At 39.5% G+C, this 19,910-nt stretch overlaps 2 protein-coding genes across 2 annotated transcripts in view; one reads left to right on the forward strand and one right to left on the reverse strand.

The window, feature by feature from the left end:
- Positions 1-7,339: 7,339 nt before the first annotated feature.
- Positions 7,340-14,639, forward strand: LOC126292107 (casein kinase II subunit beta-like). Its single transcript, XM_049985934.1, has one exon. It carries the CDS (start codon positions 7,595-7,597, stop codon positions 8,249-8,251), a length of 657 nt encoding a protein of 218 aa, XP_049841891.1. The 5' UTR covers positions 7,340-7,594; the 3' UTR covers positions 8,252-14,639.
- Positions 14,640-17,113: 2,474 nt separating this feature from the next.
- Positions 17,114-19,910, reverse strand: part of LOC126292108 (1,5-anhydro-D-fructose reductase-like) — a 76,346-nt gene continuing 73,549 nt past the window's right edge. The window contains exon 7 of the mRNA XM_049985935.1: positions 17,114-18,481. Coding sequence (XP_049841892.1) covers positions 18,439-18,481 — 43 coding nt within the window. The 3' untranslated portion in view covers positions 17,114-18,438. The remainder of the gene's footprint in view (positions 18,482-19,910) is intronic.

Here is a 19,910-nt window from a genome sequence, read left to right on the forward strand (position 1 = left end):
TAATTAGTGGTTAGCCTTCATTTATTATATTTTCTACTCATAATATTAGTAATTCTCCACCTCCATGTAGGAAGCAACATCATTTTTGTTGTTTAGGAATATGTTGTACTCGGCTACCCGCCAGGTTAGCCGAGAGCGCTAATGCACTGCTTCCTGGACTCGGGTAGGCAAGCCTGCCCCGGATCGAACCCGCCCAGCGGCTTAACGACAGAGGCCGGTGTGCCGGCCAGCCTGGATGTGGTTTTTAGGCGGTTTTCCACATCCAGCTAGGTGAATACCGTGCTGGTCCACATGCCCCGCCTCAGTTACCCAGCTCGTAGACATCTGAATGCATTCACACTTTTCTATGGGTTACACTAGATCCAGACATGTGGTGTACACCAATTCCGTCCCGGGGGGTACAGGGTGGCACCTGAATGGGCATCCGGCCACCCCTTAAATTAACCTTGCCAAATCCGATTAACCATGCTGACACTGCGTCATAGTGGGAAAACAGCACAAGCAAAAGAAAGAAAAGAAAGACTCGTGTTGTGAGGCTCTAAAGCAACTGTTCTGTTCTTTTCTATTTTCTGTTTGATGTGTTTTCCAAGTTTGTACCAAATTTTAGTTCACTGTGAATACCAGTACTCACAGTTTCATACAAGAAGTCATGAAAAATAAGCAAATGTTATTTTAATTCTAACCAGTGTCTTTACAGTTGCAAATGATTATGCTATCCACATAGCCACCAATGAATTCATTAATTAGCAATGATAATTTTATACTTAACAGCTCTCGGAAATCTCTAAGGCGATTTTTAGGGAGGATTCTGTCATATTGCTTTAGGAAATTTTTGTCCAGAATTAAAGAGGGCCAATCTGGATGGTCCCCTTATCATATAGTTAATCAAAAATCGTTCAGAAAATCAGTGGGTTTTGGTCAAGGAATAGAGGAAGCTGGATTTAGTAGATAGACCACAGTAGACCATGTATAAGTCATCACAGTATTATAGATGGACTAATGAGTACAAATTATGGGATTTCCTGCAATTCATGGAGTCTGATGAAGCTTTTAATTTCAACATAATGTATACTAACAACCCTCAAGAAACTAGCAATTAATGGAACCTGTGTAAGTATGCAGAGGAATATGTGCAGGGCAGCTCAGAATGAATTTGCTGATTAGAAATTACTTTAACAATTTAATGCAGTGATACATAAATAACAATTACAGAGAATGCAAAAGAAATTTTAAAAAACTGTACATGCTTCTTTGGTGTTAGACTCGTACATCATGCCACTTGCCCACACAGATCACAACTAAAAAATTTTCCATTTTACACTGTACATCCTGAAGCGTCTGTGAAATTGTTGTAAGCACATTATAAATGCACATTTTTGAGATTTCTAAGAGTTTTCAGCAAAGGAGACAAATGCCATAGATCCTTCACAGAACACCACCAAATGAAATTGTAGACTGGTTTAAGGCCCAAGTGTCTGGTTGGGGTGGTAAGCAGAATAGGGCAGTGGGAGGGGAGGGTGGCGGAATATGTACGGGAAGCGTGTAATAGTTACTAGTGAAAACAACCCATTTCCAGACACGCTAGATTTAGATTTATTTTTAAAGGCTTTACTGATAGCCTGAGGAACAGCAGGGGTAGGAGGAGGGAGGGAGGGTTAAATGGTGTGTCGCTTGTGTGGAAAAATGTTCTCAGACCAACTCTGTCCGAGGGGATCAGGTCCAAAGTGTCTAAACCTCCATACCCCAAGGTAGGGTGCCCCTTCTTGCTGGAAAATATAAGTCTTATTAAGCTGTGGTGTCAATTATTGCTAAACATGTCCAGGTAAAAATTTGTTGAAACTCAATGAAGAAAAATGAGCCATACAGGTTTTGAGCTGCAAATTAATTTGTCTACATTGTCTCAAAATATGGAGGAAGCAGGTTCTTGAAATATTCATAGAGGTAACATAGATATTGGCCAAATATTGAATGATAAGATGAAGAATTGTACTTCATGAAAATGCGTATGTAGAACTAAATATTGTGGACCAAGAATTGGTCGTACAATGCCAGTTGACACACATTGTCAAATTGTGGTAACCAGTTTAGGGTATCCAATTATACAGTCTGATGGGCTTTGTATGTTGTTGCCAGTCTCGAGACTGAATTACAAATAGTCTGGCTACGTAGTATAGTGGTGTTAGGAAGAGACTTTTACGGAAGCACACAATTTCAATAGCATTATTGACAGATGCCAAGCAAGGCCACTATAGTTGCCACTGTTGGAAAGGTAGCATACTGTCATGCTAAATGTGCTGAAAACTCGACCACGTGCGGAATGAACTAGTGACAGAAATGACAGTGCCGTGTTTATGCGGACTGTGTGTGTTAACAGTTGTCTACAGGTCTCGAGGTCAGTGTGACATGCAGCTGGAGTGGTAGCTGTACAGACCAACAGTGTTTCGCAAAAAGAACGTTGTCTTCCCTCCAGGAATTTCAGTTTGAGTTCACGGGGCATTTTCATATTTGCTTGTTGATCAAACCTACGAATATCAAATCTAGCAGCATACCACTGAATTGCTGTGATGTCTTCATTTAACCCAATCAGGTGAGCATCTCAAACATTCGAGCAGTGCTCAAGAATGGGCCGTACAAGTGTTCTGTATGTTGCCTCCTTTATTAATGAGTTTGCACATACATAGAATTCTCCCAATAAGTGGAAGTCAGCCATACACCTTCCCTACTATCAACTTTTATGTGTTCGCTCCATTTCATATCATTTTGCAGTGTATGCCTAGACATCTAATTGACATGACTAGGTCACTCAGCAAACCACAAATACTGTATGCAAGCACTATAGGATTGTTTTTACTACTCATCTACATTTGCCTCCATTTTTCTACATTTAGAGCCAGTTGCCATTCCTCACACCAAATGTCTTGTTCCCTCCTATAGTCACTCAAAAATGGTGCTTTCCTGTATGCTACAGTGTCATCAGCAAACAGATGCAGATTGCTGCTCACATTATCAGAACAAGAGCCATACCATCAGACTTGCAGCAGCCCTGATGATACAGTTGTGTATGGCCTCTTGTAGTCTTTAATACTGCAATCTGTTACACTGGAGAAATCATTTGGTAAACTTCAACTTTTGTGGATATTATTGGCAAGTACAGTCAATGTGTGTTTTTCACTGCCTCATGATGCCTTCACCAGATCAGATATTATACCTTTATCACTTTTTACATTAACAACTCAAACTTCTTTGGTCTCTGAAATTTTAAGCCTTTGGTTGTCACCTTTTATTCCCATTCCACATAAGTTAAATTTCGATGAAATCTTCTTGTTCTACAGATCTTACTTGCATACATCTTGGAATGCTAATGTTTTAGCTTATCAGTTACTCCTCTATTGCAGGCAGGTTTTCTGGGTTGTAAGATTATGGTCCATGAAAGTTTTTTGAAAGTGACATATTGAGGATAATCTCCGAAGACCTTTCATCTAGAACTTCATTGGATATTGGAAACAAATTTTTATGGACCATTACAATACAACCTAGAAGATCCACTGGCAATTTGCACAACTGGTTGTGAAAGTCTTCATTGTATGATCAGTGACTACTTGACATTGTTAGTTTATTATGATGCCACTGCATGTGTTTCTTCTTCCATGTCTCCTGCCTTGTTCTTGCACATTTTGGTTCATCGTATCATACCTTACTCATTTTCTTTACGTAGCTCGCACATACCTCCCTCTAGCTTTGTCTGTTTCCCTTCTGTATTCTTTTTCATCTACATTCTCTACCTTGTTACATCATCGTGAATACTGACTGTGTTACCCATGATTACATATTATTGTTTTAATCTGCCCCACCTCCTCGTTGGGATCTCCATAATTTGTCCGCAAATGTTTCACTCTTACCTCCCTTGCTACTTACTTCCAAGAATGTGGTTTCCATTTTGGTTTCTTATTCTTTAGCTGTATTCAGTAACTATATTTTTTAAATCATACATTTCTTATTTTCTGTCACTTAAATAGTGATATGAAATAGGACAGATTATGTTAAAATCCCCCCCCCCCTCCCCCTCCCCCAATGAACCATGAGCCTTGCTGTTGGTGGGGAGGCTTGCGTGTCTCTGTGATACAGATAGCCATACCGTAGGTGCAACCACAACGGAGGGGTATCTGTTGAGAGGCCAGACAAACGTGTGGTTCCTGAAGAGGGGCAGCAGCCTTTTCAGAAGTTGCAGGGACAACAGTCTGGATGATTGACTAATCTGGTCTTGTAACACTAACCAAAACGGCCTTGCTGTGCTGGTACTGCGAATGGCTGAAAGCAAGGGGAAACTATGGCCGTAATTTTTCCCAAGGGCATGCAGCTTTACTGTATGATTAAATGATGATGACGTCCTCTTGGGTAAAATATTCCGGAGGTAAAATAGTCCCCCATTGGGATCTCCGGGCGGGGACTACTCAAGAGGATGTCGTTATCAGGAGAAAGAAAACTGGCATTCCTCGGATCGGAGCGTGGAATGTCAGATCCCTTAATCGGGCAGGTAGGTTAGAAAATTTAAAAAGGGAAATGGATAGGTTAAAGTTAGATATAGTGGGAATTAGTGAAGTTAAGTGGCAGGAGGAGCAAGACTTTTGGTCAGGTGATTACAGGGTTATAAACACAAAATCAAATAGGGGTAATGCAGGAGTAGGTTTAATAATGAATAGGAAAATAGGAATGCGGGTAAGCTACTACAAACAGCATAGTGAACGCATTATTGTGGCCAAGATAGATATGAAGCCCACACCTACTACAGTAGGATATGCCAACTAGCTCTGCAGATGACGAAGAAATTGATGAAATGTGTGATGAAATAAAAGAAATGATTCAGGTAGTGAAGGGAGGTGAAAATTTAATAGTCATGGGTGACAGGAATTCGAGTGTAGGAAAAGGGAGAGAAGAAAATGTAGTAGGTGGATATGGATTGGGGCTAAGAAATGAAAGAGGAAGCCACTTGGCAGAATTTTGCACAGAGCACAACTTAATCATAGCTAACACTTGGTTCAAGAATCATAAAAGAAGGCTGTACACATGGAAGAACCCTGGAGATACTAAAAGGTATCAGATAGATTATATAATGGTAAGACAGAGATTTAGGAACCAGGTTTTAAATTGTAAGACATTTTCAGGGGCAGATGTGGACTCTGACCACAATCTGTTGGTTATGACCTGTAGATTAAAACTGAAGAAACTGTAAAAGGTGGGAATTTAAGGTGATGGGACCTGGATAAACTGAAAGATCCAGAGGTTGTAGAGAGTTTCAGGGAGAGCATAAGGGAACAATTGACAGGAATGGGGGCAAGAAATACAGTAGAAGAAAAATGGGTAGCTTTGAGGGATGAAGTAGTGAAGGCAGCAGAGAATCAAGTAGGTAAATAGACGAGGGCTAGTAGAAATCCTTGGGTAACAGAAGAAATACTGAATTTAATTGATGAAAGTAGAAAATATAAAAATGCAGTAAATGAAGCAGGCAAAAAGGAATACAAACGTCTCAAAAATGAGATCGATAGGAAGTGCAAAATGGCTAAGCAGGGATGGCTAGAGGACAAATCTAAGGATGTAGAGGCTTATCTTACTAGGGGTAAGATAGATACTGCCTACAGGAAAATTAGAGACCTTTGGAGATAAGAGAACCACTTGTATGAACATCAAGAGCTCAGATGGAAACCCAGTTCTAAGCAAAGAAGGGAAAGCAGAAAGGTGGAAGGAATATATATAGAGGGTCTATACAAGGGCGATGTACTTGAGGACAATATTATGGAAATGGAAGAGGATGTAGATGAAGATGAAATGGAAGATACGATTCTGCATGAAGAGTTTGACAGAGCACTGAAAAACCTAAGTCGAACCAAGGCCCCCGGAGTAGACAACATTCCATTGGAACTACTGATGGCCTTGGGAGAGCCAGTCCTGACAAAACTCTACCATCTGGTGAGCAAGATGTATGAAACAGGCGAAATACCCTCAGACTTCAAGAAGAATAGAATAATTCCAATCCCAAAGAAAGCAGGTGTTGACAGATGTGAAAATTACCAACAGATGTGAAAATTACCAAACTATCAGTTTAATAAGCCTTAGCTGCAAAATACTAACACGAATTCTTTACAGCCGAATGGAAAAACTAGTAGAAGCCGATCTCTTGGAAGATCAGTTTGGATTCCGTAGAAATACTGGAACACGTGAGGCAATACTGACCTTACGACTTATCTTAAAAGAAAGATTAAGGAAAGGCAAACCTACGTTTCTAGCATTTGTAGACTTAGAGAAAGCTTTTGACAGTGTTGATTGGAATACTCTCTTTCAAATTCTAAAGATGGCAGGGGTAAAATACAGGGAGTGAAAGGCTATTTACAATTTGTACAGAAACCAGATGGCAGTTATAAGAGTCGAGGGCATGAAAGGGAAGCAGTAGTTGGGAAGGGAGTGAGACAGGGCTGTAGCCTCTCACCGATGTTATTCAATCTGTTTATTGAGCAAGCAGTAAAGGAAACAAAAGAAAAATTCGGAGTAGGTATTAAAATTCATGGAGAAGAAATAAAAACTTTGAGGTTCGCCGATGACATTGTAATTCTCTCAGAGACAGCAATGGACTTTGAAGAGCAGCTGAATGGAATGGACAGTGTCTTGAGAGGAGTATATGAGATGAACATCAACAAAAGCAAAATGAGGATAATGGAATGTAGTTGAATTAAGTCGGGTGATGCTGAAGGAATTAGATTAGGAAATGAGACACTTAAGGTAGTAAAGGAGTTTTGCTATTTGGGGAGCAAAGTAAATAATGATGGTCGAAGTAGAGAGGATATAAAATGTAGACTGGCAATGGCAAGGAAAGCGTTTCTGAAGAAGAGAAATTTGTTAACATCGAGTATAGATTTAAGTGTCAGGAAGTCTTTTCTGAAAGTATTTGTATGGAGTGTAGCCATGCATGGAAGTGAAACATGGACGATACATAGTTTGGACAAGAAGAGAATAGAAGCTTCCGAAATGTGGTGCTACAGAAGAATGCTGAAGATTAGATGGGTAGATCGCATAACCAATGAGGAAGTATTGAATAGGATTGGGGAGAAGAGAAGTTTGTGGCACAACTTGACCAGAAGAAGGGATCGGTTGGTAGGACATGTTCTGAGGCATCAAGGGATCACCAATTTAGTATTGGAGGGTAAAAATCGTAGAGAGAGACCAAGAGATGAATACACCAAGCAATTCAGAAGGATGTAGGTTGCAGTAGGTACTGGGAGATGAAGAAGCTTGCACAGGATAGAGTAGCATGGAGTGCTGCATCAAACCAGTCTCAGGACTGAAGACCACAACAACAACAACAGCAACAACAACATGTTAAAATTCTGCCTAATAATGTTGCTGTGAAATGTAAACATGTACATTTTATTTTATGATCATTGCAATGATTCATTACCTTCCACAAATAAATGACTCAAAATTCTTTTTATGACACTTTGTTCCAGATGGTGTAAAAGTTTCACTCAGTAGAAGTCTATGAAGGCGGCATTCCTCATTAGAGACCTGAGTTCCTGACAGACCAACAACATATAATATACTGAAGATGAGTAGTTCTGAAGAGGTGTCCTGGATCTCATTGTTTTGTCGCTTAAGGGGCAATGAGTTCTTCTGTGAGGTGGACGAGGATTACATTCAGGACAAATTCAATCTGACTGGCTTGAATGGGCAGGTGCCCCATTATCGACGGGCTCTAGACATGATACTCGACCTCGAGACGGATGATGAGCTGGACGACATTCCAGACCACCCAGATGTGGTCACGCAGGCGGCGGAGATGCTGTATGGCCTCATACACGCTCGGTACATATTAACCAGTCGGGGGATCGGCCAGATGGTCGAGAAATACCAGTCAGGACATTTTGGCCATTGCCCAAGGGTGTACTGTGAGAGTCAATCTATGTTGCCTATCGGTTTGTCAGACATACCTGGGGAGGCTATGGTCAAGGCATACTGCCCCAAGTGCATGGAAGTGTACACACCAAAGTCGTCACGGTACCGCCACACAGACGGAGCTTATTTTGGCACTGGTTTTCCTCATATGCTTTTCATGGTGCATCCAGAATACCGACCAAAGCGTCCTATTAATCAGTTTGTTCCACGTCTGTATGGCTTCAAGATTCATCCACTTGCGTATCAGATCCAGCAACAGGCAGCCAGCATTAGGCAGCCAGCAATTTCGAAACCCCACTTTGTGCTATGAATTACAACAATGGCAAACGCTAATATTGTTTGACATTTTGGATGTTGTTTAGTTTTAAGATTAACATTTAATAGATGTTTCTCCTTTGTATTTATAGTTTAGTACCATATAGGCTATGTAATTGTAGTACATGCATGATGCATTGTATGGCTGTTCCTTTGAGGGAGCTTGGCAGTTGTCTTTGTTGCTGGAATTTCTGAGTAGGTTGTTTTATCATATTTAGTTGTGGATGTTTACTTCTTCAGTACCAAGTTCTTGATTACATGTATTCCTCTATGAATTGAGTATTTGACACTTAAGTGGGAAATTAGCATTTTCTTCTCTATGTACCCTGTTACTTAAAACTTTCTATACTTTCTGGTAACTCCCCTACAGTTTGCTGTCAAGAGAAAAAATGTTTCACACAAAAAGAACATTAGCCATATCATATGACAAGGTGCTAGATATTTATTCTGATCATAGTTTGTTGTAATCGGAGAAAATTGCTGTTATGATGGTAACATTATATAATGTAGGTACAAAAAAGATGTTTTTACTAATTTAACATTTTTCAGAATTTCTGATAGTCACTTGTTACGTGCCATTGTTTGAAGGATCGTGATATACAAACTGTGGATGTAATGTGGAGTACCTTACAGTGAAAGGAGGGGGGGGGGGGTAGATATATCAAGTTTAGAGAGTAATTTTAATGATTTTTTAAACTTTATGTATCGTCTATAACATATAAATAAAATGACAGTAGAGTGATTGTTCTAATCAACAATTATTGCTGTGTCAGTGTACATGTAGAAGTAATTAATGCATACTTATTCCAGCCTGTTGAAATTATTGTCTTTAAGAAATGGAAACCTAGAAAATATTGATCATTGCCGTCTTTTCAGTGAAGCAGCTAAATTAAGAAAGATTGTGAAATACTGGGATGGGCCGACGTTTACTGATGGTAATATACAGCTTGTAATCTAACTACTTTCATGACGGGAAGGACAGAATGGTTTTGATTAAATCAGACTGCCTTAACATAAAAGGCCTAATAAGCTGATGTACCATGTTTCCCCTTTTATAACAACTACCCCTTCGATTTGGACCAAGATCTTGTGAGCTCTGTCTATATTGCACAGTTATTTAGATGATGTGTGTATAATATTCACTACATAGTGAACGGTATGTAGAATAAAACAAATAATCTAGATCAAATGGACTGTTAATGATAACAGATCATGTACTGCTACAAAACAGTGTGACCTTTTCACCAAACAGTCAATAATTTTGATCTGATTAGTTCAGATTCAGTTGACATGGAAGTGGTGGAAATTTGAAAGCTATTGTGTTTAATTTTTTCACGTGTAATTATTCTGAAAACATGATGCATTAACAGTCATTATGACAACTGGGAACTTATCAGGGATCATACAGTCACTTTTTTGAATTTTTGGTAAGATTTATTTAGTATACCAAAAACTAGTTTTCAAGTGACTGCAGGCTCATCATCAGACAGTGGACCATGTGCAGCTAGATGCTATGGCCGTAGCAATTGCAATTCCTTGTGGAATCATCTACATCTACATCTACATGACTACTCTGCAATTCACATTTAAGTGCTTGGCAGAGGGTTCATCGAACCACAAACATACTATCTCTCTACTATTCCACTCCCGAACAGCGAGCGGGAAAAACGAACACCTAAACCTTTCTGTTCGAGCTCTGATTTCTCTTATTTTATTTTGATGATCATTCCTACCTATGTAGGTTAGGCTCAACAAAATATTTTCGCATTCGGAAGAGAAAGTTGGTGACTGAAATTTCGTAAAAAGCTCTCGCCGCGACGAAAAACGTCTATGCTGTAATGACTTCCATCCCAACTCGTGTATCATATCTGCCACACTCTCTCCTCTATAACGCGATAATACAAAACGAGCTGCCCTTCTTTGCACCCTCTCGATGTCCTCCGTCAATCCCACCTGGTAAGGATCCCACACCGCGCAGCAATATTCTAACAGAGGACGAACGAGTGTAGTGTAAGCTGTCTCTTTAGTGGACTTGTTGCATCTTCTAAGTGTCCTGCCAATGAAACGCAACCTTTGGCTCGCCTTCCCGACAATATTATCTATGTGGTCCTTCCAACTGAAGTTGTTCGTAATTTGAACACCCAGGTACTTAGTTGAATTGACAGCCTTGAGAATTGTACTATTTATCGAGTAATCGAATTCCAATGGAGTTCTTTTGGAACTCATGTGGATCATCTCACACTTTTCGTTATTTAGCGTCAACTGCCACCTGACACACCATACAGCAATCTTTTCTAAATCGCTTTGCAGCTGATACTGGTCTTCGGATGACCTTACTAGACGGTAAATTACAGCATCATCTGCGAACAGTCTAAGAGAACTGCTCAGATTGTCACCCAGGTCATTAATATAGATCAGGAACAGTAGAGGTCCCAGGACGCTTCCCTGGGGAACACCTGATATCACTTCAGTTTTACTCGATGATTTGCCGTCTATTACTACGAACTGCGACCTTCCTGACAGGAAATCACGAATCCAGTCGCACAACTGAGATGATACCCCATAGCTCCGCAGCTTGATTAGAAGTCACTTGTGAGGAACGGTGTCAAAAGCTTTCCGGAAATCTAGAAATACGGAATCAACTTGAGATCCCCTGTCGATAGCGGCCATTACTTCGTGCGAATAAAGAGCTAGCTGCGTTGCACAAGAGCGATGTTTTCTGAAGCCATGCTGATTACGTGTCAATAGATCGTTCTCTTCGAGGTGATTCATAATGTTTGAATACAGTATATGGTCCAAAACCCTACTGCAAACCGACGTCAATGATATAGGTCTGTAGTTAAATGGATTACTCCTACTACCCTTCTTGAACACTGGTGCGACCTGCGCAATTTTCCAATCTGTAGGTACAGATCTATCGGTGAGCGAGCGGTTGTATATGATTGCTAAGTAGGGAGCTATAGTATCAGCGTAATCTGAAAGGAACCTAAGTACAGATCTATCGGTGAGCGAGCGGTTGTATATGATTGCTAAGTAGGGAGCTATAGTATCAGCGTAATCTGAAAGGAACCTAATCGGTATACAATCTGGACCTGAAGACTTGCCCGTATCAAGCGATTTGAGTTGCTTCGCAACCCCTAAGGTATCTACTTCTAAGAAACTCATGCTAGCAGATGTTCGTGTTTCAAATTCTGGAATATTCCATTCGTCTTCCCTGGTGAAGGAATTTCGGAAAACTGCGTTCAATAACTCCGTTTTAGCGGCACAGTCGTCGATAACAGTACCATCGGCACTGCGCAGCGAAGGTATTGACTGCGTCTTGCCGCTTGTGTACTTTACATACGACCAGAATTTCTTCGGATTTTCTACCAAATTTCGAGACAATGTTTCGTTGTGGAACCTATTAAAGGCATCTCGCATCGAAGTACGTGCCAAATTTCGCGCGTCTGTAAATTTTAGCCCATCTTCAGGATTTCGCGTTCTTCTGAACTTCGCATGCTTTTTCCGTTGCCTCTGCAACAGCGTTCGGACCTTTTTTGTGTACCACGGGGGATCCGTTCCATCTCTTACCAATTTATGAGGTATGAATATCTCAATTGCTGTTGCTACTATATCTTTGAATTTGAGCCACATCTCGTCTACATTCGCATAGTCAGTTCGGAAGGAATGGAAATTGTCTTTTAGGAAGGCTTCTAGTGGCACTTTATCCGCTTTTTTAAATAAAATTATTTTGCGTTTGTTTCTGATGGATTTGGAAGAAATGTTATTGAGCCTAGCTACAATGACCTTGTGATCACTAATCCCTGTATCAGTCATGATGCTCTCTATCAGCTCTGGATTGTTTGTGGCCAAGAGGTCAAGTGTGTTTTCGCAACCATTTACAATTCGCGTGGGTTCGTGGACTAACTGCTCGAAATAATTTTCGGAGAATGCATTTAGGACAATCTCGGAAGACGTTTTCTGCCTACCACCGGTTTTGAACAAGTATTTTTGCCAGCATACCGAGGGTAGGTTGAAGTCCCCACCAACTATAACCGTATGAGTGGGGTATTTATTTGTTACAAGACTCAAACTTTCTCTGAACTGTTCCGCAACTGTATCATCGGAGTCTGGGGGTCGGTAGAAGGAGCCAATTATTAACTTAATTCGGCTGTTAAGTATAACCTCCACCCACACCAATTCGCACGGAGTATCTACTTCGACTTCACTACAAGATAAACCACTACTGACAGACACCAACACTCCACCACCAATTCTGCCTAATCTATCTTTCCTGAACACCGTCTGAGACTTCGTAAAAATTTCTGCAGAACTTATTTCAGGCTTTAGCCAGCTTTCTGTACCTATAACGATATCAGCTTCTGTGCTTTCTATTAGCGCTTGAAGCTCAGGGACTTTTCCAGCGCAACTACAACAGTTTACAACTATAATTCCGACTGTTCCTTGATCCAAGCACGTCATGTAATTGCTAAGCACCCTTTGACATTGCAGCCCATCCCGCACTTTCCCGAGGCCTTCTAACCTAAAAAAACCGCCCAGTCCATGCCACACAGCCTCCGCTACCCGTGTAGCCGCCAGCTGAGTGTAGTGAACTCCTGAATCACTGGCAAATTTATTCTGATAATGTACATTTTGCATGTTACACACACACACACACACACACACACACACACACACACACCTTTTGTGATTAGCAAATTGTTATTAGAAAGTAAGTTATTGTCTTGAATCAGACTATCCAAACAGCAAAGTCAGTCAATGTGCAAAACTTGTTACTCTCGCATAAATTAATATTGGTGTCATCCTAACATTATGATATTCTTTGTCATGACAAAAACATGTTTTTTGGTTTTGCAGTTTTATTTATAATTCACTGTAAAAATGTTGTGTGTCATGGTTATCTATTATTTACAATGTAATGGTCTGGAGAAGTAAACTGAACTGAAATGATTATGCAAAGACACAATGTTTTAATGCCACATTGTTTATATAAGCCAAAGGGGAATAAGTAGAAAAACTGCAGAGCTAATAAAAAAGGTTTTTCTTGCCTATATAATGATAAAATGTACTTGTTAATAAAAATTCCATTTTTTATTGTATTACCTAAGTTTTATTTCCTCAAAAATGACTTTTTGTTATTGGTGCACCTTTCAGATGAAAGTGAAAACTGTTTCTGAATGTAGCAATTATTAAAATTTTAAGAGAATACCAAAATTGCAAAGTTGTGTAATAACCGCAAAGGAGGATTTCTCCAAAATTAAATTTAGTTATTCTTACTATCCTGTTTATACAGTGAATAGTCTCATTTTATTTTACTGATTTTTCCTCTTGTCCTTTCCCATATATTTTCCTTAATTGAGATTCTTATCTGATGATCCTAGTTGAATACTGAATAATTCTATCCCTCCCAACATTTTTCTAGCTATATGCAAGATCAAGATGCTCTGTACTCTCTGTCTGTGTATGCCTCCTGGAATCTGTAGCTTATCTTTGTTAAATATCTTTAATAAGCACACAAGTGCATCTATCTTCCTTAACAGTGAAATAAATCTGCTAAATTTAACAGTTACTTCTAATTATAAGATTCTGTAAATGGTTAAACAGAAATTAACTTTTATGGTTATGAGACAAGCAGTAAGAGATGTTTAATAATATAAGAAGAGCCCGTTGAAACTATGACTGTGGTAGTGTTTATATATGCCTGGTTTGTAAATTTCGTTTATTGTACTGATTTGAGTTGCATAATAGCAGAAAAAATTGGAACTGTTGTGTTGTATATTGTTAGTCAAGTGTCAGATAAGAAAAACACGCGAAGAAGATTCTGGTATCTTTTGTTAAGCGAGTGAATTGGTGACTCACATTCAATATAACTAAACATTAAGATTTGTCTAGAAATATTTATAGTAAGTTCAAATGTTTCCAAAGACAAATATTTACATAGCAAGTTTATGGCTGAATTTTATTTCATTATTATTTTCAGCCAAAATATTAAAACATGGAAAACTGCTATCAGCTTCATATTACTTTTAATTCTATTTATTAGTTTGTGTATTTATGTTATAAAATTGGAAAATATTGGTCTGTCCTCAAGAGAATGCTTGTCAGGTTACAGTAATTTTAAATTCATGGCTAGTTTGTCTTTTCAGACTCCCCAAAATGTAGCCTAGTTTGATCAGACTTTTTTGTCTGTTTGAAATCTGATGTTGGATTTGTTGAAAGCTCCCTGCATTCCTCACCTTCCTAAGGGATTTTCCCAGTGTATTTGACCAGTTTATATTTGGGTTGTACTTGTCAAATTCCTTTTCATTCTCTCAACAGTTGCATTAGTTTGGTGCAAAAAATAATGTAAACATATTAAAATAAAGTATAAATCTCATTGTCAATTATTGCACTAAACACAGAATCCTTTGGTTGGTTGTTTTTTTAAAATATATTCTGCTTTTCTTCAGTCACTGTTAATTGTAAATTGCACGGTTTATGCCAGAAGGCAATGGCATAAGACAAAACTAAGACGCTGTGACTTACCAAACGAGGAAGTTCTGGTAGATAGACACAATAAAACACACACACAAATTTCAAGCTTTCGCAACCCAAGGTTGGTTCATCAGGAACGAGGGAAGGAGAGGGAAAGACGAAAGGATATAGGTTTTAAGGGAGATGGTAAAACCACAGGTTTTAAATTCTCATTAGAGAAAACAGTTTGTGTTGATTTTAATCGTTCCCATTGTCTGTTTAATTTTTCCTGTTTTGAAACGGGAACACTGTTCTCACTTTTAAGGAAAATGTGAAGTATCTGTGTCTTATCATTGATGAGAAGTTAATATGGTTGCCACACCGTAAAAACCTGAAACTGAGCTGTCTCAAGGCCTTAAACATCCTTAAATGTGTGTCATATGTCTTGGGGAGCCAACAGAGTGCATTTGCTCCAACTTTATAAGGCCTTTGTGTGACCCTAGCTTGAATACAGATGAAAGATTTATGGGTCAGCAAGGCCTTCATACCTTAAAATGCTGGATAGAGTTTACCATGAGGGCTGTCAACAGGGGCTTATCACACAAGACCTGTTAGCTTGGGTGCAGAGGCTGCTGAGCCTTAGATGTCGTCTTCTCATGGTACACCAAGCATATAGGGCATTCCGTTCCTGCATTGTCATCATCCAGTTACATTGTTCAGCTGCCACTGGAATGGCTGTTCGATCATCAACCACTAGCAACACGGCCATTTGGGGTTCGTGCACAGGGAGAGCCTGAATTATTACCGGGGGGGGGGGGGGGGGGGGGGGGGGGGGGGGGGGGGGGACGGCGGCGGCATTAAGGTCCACCAGGGGTGGAGTAGGGTCTCCCCCTGGCTTCTGCCAAGGCCTAGACTGCTTTTAGAACTGACTGCTTACAAGCAGCATTGTACCCCAGACCTCCGATTCTCAAAGTGCCCTTCTCGCGGTTGGACAGATGTGCCCAGCAGATCGGATGGTGCAACAAGTGCAGGACACTCTCCTTCTCTTGTTCAGGCAAAAGAAGGAAGTCATTTTTTGCTGGGTTCCAGGGCATATAGGCATCCAGGGAAATGAACTCTCTGATGCTGGTGCTAAGGAGGCTTGTTCCCTTCCTCCTCCTGTCCCCGTTCAGTCCCTCTATGGGCTGTCACTTCATTTGTGACTATGAAGGCCATTTGTTGGTGGGAGTCCCAGTGGCTGGAAGTGAGGAACAATAAGCTACATTCCATCAAGACTCCAGTGTGACCATGGATCATCTCCATCTGCTCGCGGTGTGACAAAGTACCCCTTACTCAGCTAAGAGTGGGACATCGTCCATTGCTGCATGGTTTCCTCATATGCTGGGAGGAGGACCCAGTATGTCAGAGATGCAGGACACAGCTGTCAGTATGACATCTTTTAACCGAGTGTGTTTTATATGATGATCTGAGGGTTGAACTGGGTCTCCCACAGGATCTTCCCTCTATTTTAACTAATAACAAGTCTTAAGATTTTGTGTGGTGTCTTGAATTCTTCCCAAAATACATGGTGTGAGATCTTAATGTGTCACAAAGTGGCTGGGTCTCACATTATTTCTAAGTCGTGAACAGAAACTGGCCTGGACAATAGCCGACGACCCTCCCTAACTGTGACGTTATGGCCTGGAACAAGGACGTTTCTCTCTCCGGTGGTGTAAATGATGCCTCTTTACAGGATACAGTGGGTAAAGTGTACAATGATATCATGCCCCTGTGTGACACTTCTTTCTCTATCCTTTCATTTCCCCCATCCCACCCTATCTACAATGTGTACAGTCAATATCTTGGGCCTTAAAATACTGAGATACGGGATTACACAGCGTTCGTCTTTCCGATAGCGCAACCCGCAACTCACATTCAACTAATGGGCACTTTCCAGCTGTCAGCAGATGCAGATGAGGACCACATCACGGTCAAGATCTCAGGTGACAGTGTAACTCCATTATTGTCCCTCTGCATCTGCCATGTCCGGGTCAATGTAACACCTCGCTCATATTTTACATGCTTGTGCCCAGGTAAAGGAATGCAAAACTGAGCTCTGATCGGCGACACAACACCTGTCTACAAGAGCAGAAACGTGCATTGAAGTTGGCGGTAGACTGTTTAACATCTTCTGTGAGGAAATGTACACAGTTAAACAAGTCATAAAAAAATAGTATCTTAATTTACTGTCACCTGCACCTTTGCATTTCCTAGCTGTTTTCATTAGTTTACCTGGAGACGGTTAAGAAAAGGGCATAAGTTTTATGTTCAGAATCACCGGTAGTATCACCCATCAGAGCATGCTCCTTGTGTGTGTCTGTGAACTGGTTCTAGTAAACTAACTTTTTATTAATGAAAAATGTGATGGGTTAATACTAGCTTTATTGTTATTAAATTACTGGTTTCCAGTATCACCATTTGTCTGCAGTACAATTAAATAGGCAATTGCATTTCAATTACAATTAGTCATGTATTGCCAATACATGTTGGTCAAAATAATTACAAAGTTCTTGACCAATTCACTTAAAATTTTTATATAGTACTCTAATGAACATATTTTTAAATATATATAGTATATAAATAAAATAGAAAGAAACTTCCACATGGGAAAAATATATTAAAAACAAAGATTCCAAGACTTACCAAGCGGGAAAGCGCCGGTAGATAGCCACAATGAATAAAACACACAAACACACACACACAGAATTTCGAGCTTTCGCAACCGGCGGCTGCTTCGTCAGGAAAGACGAAGCAGCTGCCGGTTGCGAAAGCTCGAAATTCTGTGTGTGTGTTTGTGTGTTTTATTCATTGTGCCTATCTACCGGCACTTTCCCGCTTGGTAAGTCTTAGAATCTTTGTTTTTAATATATAGTATATAAATAAATACATGTAATATATAAGGAGGAAATCTTATTAGCAAAAATCTCAACTATATATATGACAGAGAAACGGGCATGGAGGAGAACAACAGAGGGAGGGGGAAGGCAGGAGGAAGGGGGGAGAGGGGAGCTGGGTATTAGGATGTACCTCCAATTCCCATGCATATTGAGCAATTGTGAAGTATTGCCAGGTTTGCTAGCTATTTACGAGAAACGGAATTGCCAGGTTCGCTACTTATTTGCAACTACAAGATGCACATTTCTTGTTGTTATTTACTCTATCAAAGTTATGAAAACATTATGGCAATAAAAAAAAATCACCACATATAAAACTATAAAACAAGCACACCACGTTATGCCTTCTACAATATCTTTAGAAAATGCAACACCTTGCACTTTGTTTTAATAATACAAAAATATAATTCACAGTAACTTCATCTATATCAGATGAGCAACCAGAATAAAATTTAGTCAGCAGTGTTCATTGTTCATCAAAAATGTTAGTGCAATCATATCACTGCAGTGAGTTAATGCTAAAGGCTTGTCCGTAGCGTATGACATCATACTCGAGCTGTAATGCCTTACTGTCTAGGTATGTGGTATTGCATTGACACACAGCTGCTTGATAATGTTGGTGTCTCCGTGACCTTGGACTGTCCCACTTGTTTAGAAATTGCTCTCAGGCATTTATTTTACACTATTGTTTTTTCTAGATATTTAAAACTCTTGCAGTGCATTAACCACCAATTAAGATGCTACTGCATTTCACTGTCTTCTCATTGTTGGACAATGTTTTCACAACAATATCTCATTAATAGCGGTACTTCCATGGATATTCAGGATGATTTTCTTGTCTGAAAATTTAAGAAACATAAGTTGGGGAGAACATTACAAAGAAAAATTATTAAAAGTATGAAGATAAACCAGTCATTAAGAGTGCAGAAAGGTAACAATCACGGCTTAGTTTTAATGTCAGTAACATTTTCTGTACTACACACCTTTTTTAAAGCTTTCGTTTCTTTCCTTAATCATAAAGCATTCTAACCAATAAGCATCATAAATACGTCTTATACATTTATGAAAAATTGTGTGTGTGAGCTGTTTTTCATACAAATTATGTTTAAACATCTGTGAAATAAAACTCACTCACAAGTATATAGGACACTGACAATAATAAAACTGAAGGGTTGGTAGAAGAAAGTGCTAACCCTAGGTAGTTAAGGGTTAGGCTGATCACATTATCTGTTTTGTTTTCGACTGCACCACATCTTGGTAACACCTAATTCCATATGGAATGCCAGAAAACAATGCCAACTAAATAGTTTTGTGCTATAGTTTTCTTTATTTTCTTTATTTATTTGTCCATATCTTTTTTTCAGTACATATATTGTACACAGGATATTGGACAGAAAAACTTTTTATCTAATGGTTTTTCAAACATCAAACATACATTATTTAAATTTTCATAACAAATAGGGTCTATACAGTTAATAATTACAATTTTTAAAATACTGTATATTTTTAACTTATTTCTACTGTTAAAGCTACAAATTACATTTTTTCTTGTGTGAGATACTGTGAGATTGAATAGTAGCAGTTTTTCAGAAGGTAGGCTGTCACAGACTTTTTAAAGCTCTGTAGTTCAGGAAGAGATTTTATATGTCTTGGTAACCTCTTGTATAGTTTTGTTCCTACACGATATACACCATTTTGGCATAGTGTGGTGTTCCAATGATTAACACGTATGTCACTCTCTGACCTGGTACTATAATCATGGACACTTTTGTTTTGAGGAGAAAGGTTTTCTTTTCTCAGTATACTTTTTTTGACATGCATGACTACTTCCAATATAAAAATGCAGGGAAGGGGTAAGATATTTGGATCTTTAAAGATCTGCTGCTCACTTGTTTCATTACTCTTATAATTGTCTTTTGTATCCTGAAAACTGTTATATATACTTGACTTTGAATTTCGCGATAGGCATAATGAAAAGATTCACACAATCATGGCTTTCAGCCATTAAAGCCTTTGTCAGCAGCACACACACACACACACACACACACACACACACACACACACACACACACAAGCGCAACTTGCACACACGTCACACACACACACACACACACACACACACACACACACACACACAAGCGCAACTTGCACACACGTCTGCAGCCTCTCTGACCTGTAACTACACTGCTCTCTGAGACTGCAAACGTGTGTGCAAGTTGCGCTTTTGTGTGTGTGTGTGTGTGTGTGTGTGTGTGTGTGTGTGTGTGT

The sequence above is a fragment of the Schistocerca gregaria genome, chromosome 9 (genome assembly GCF_023897955.1).
Source record: "Schistocerca gregaria isolate iqSchGreg1 chromosome 9, iqSchGreg1.2, whole genome shotgun sequence".
Taxonomy (NCBI): domain Eukaryota; kingdom Metazoa; phylum Arthropoda; class Insecta; order Orthoptera; family Acrididae; genus Schistocerca; species Schistocerca gregaria.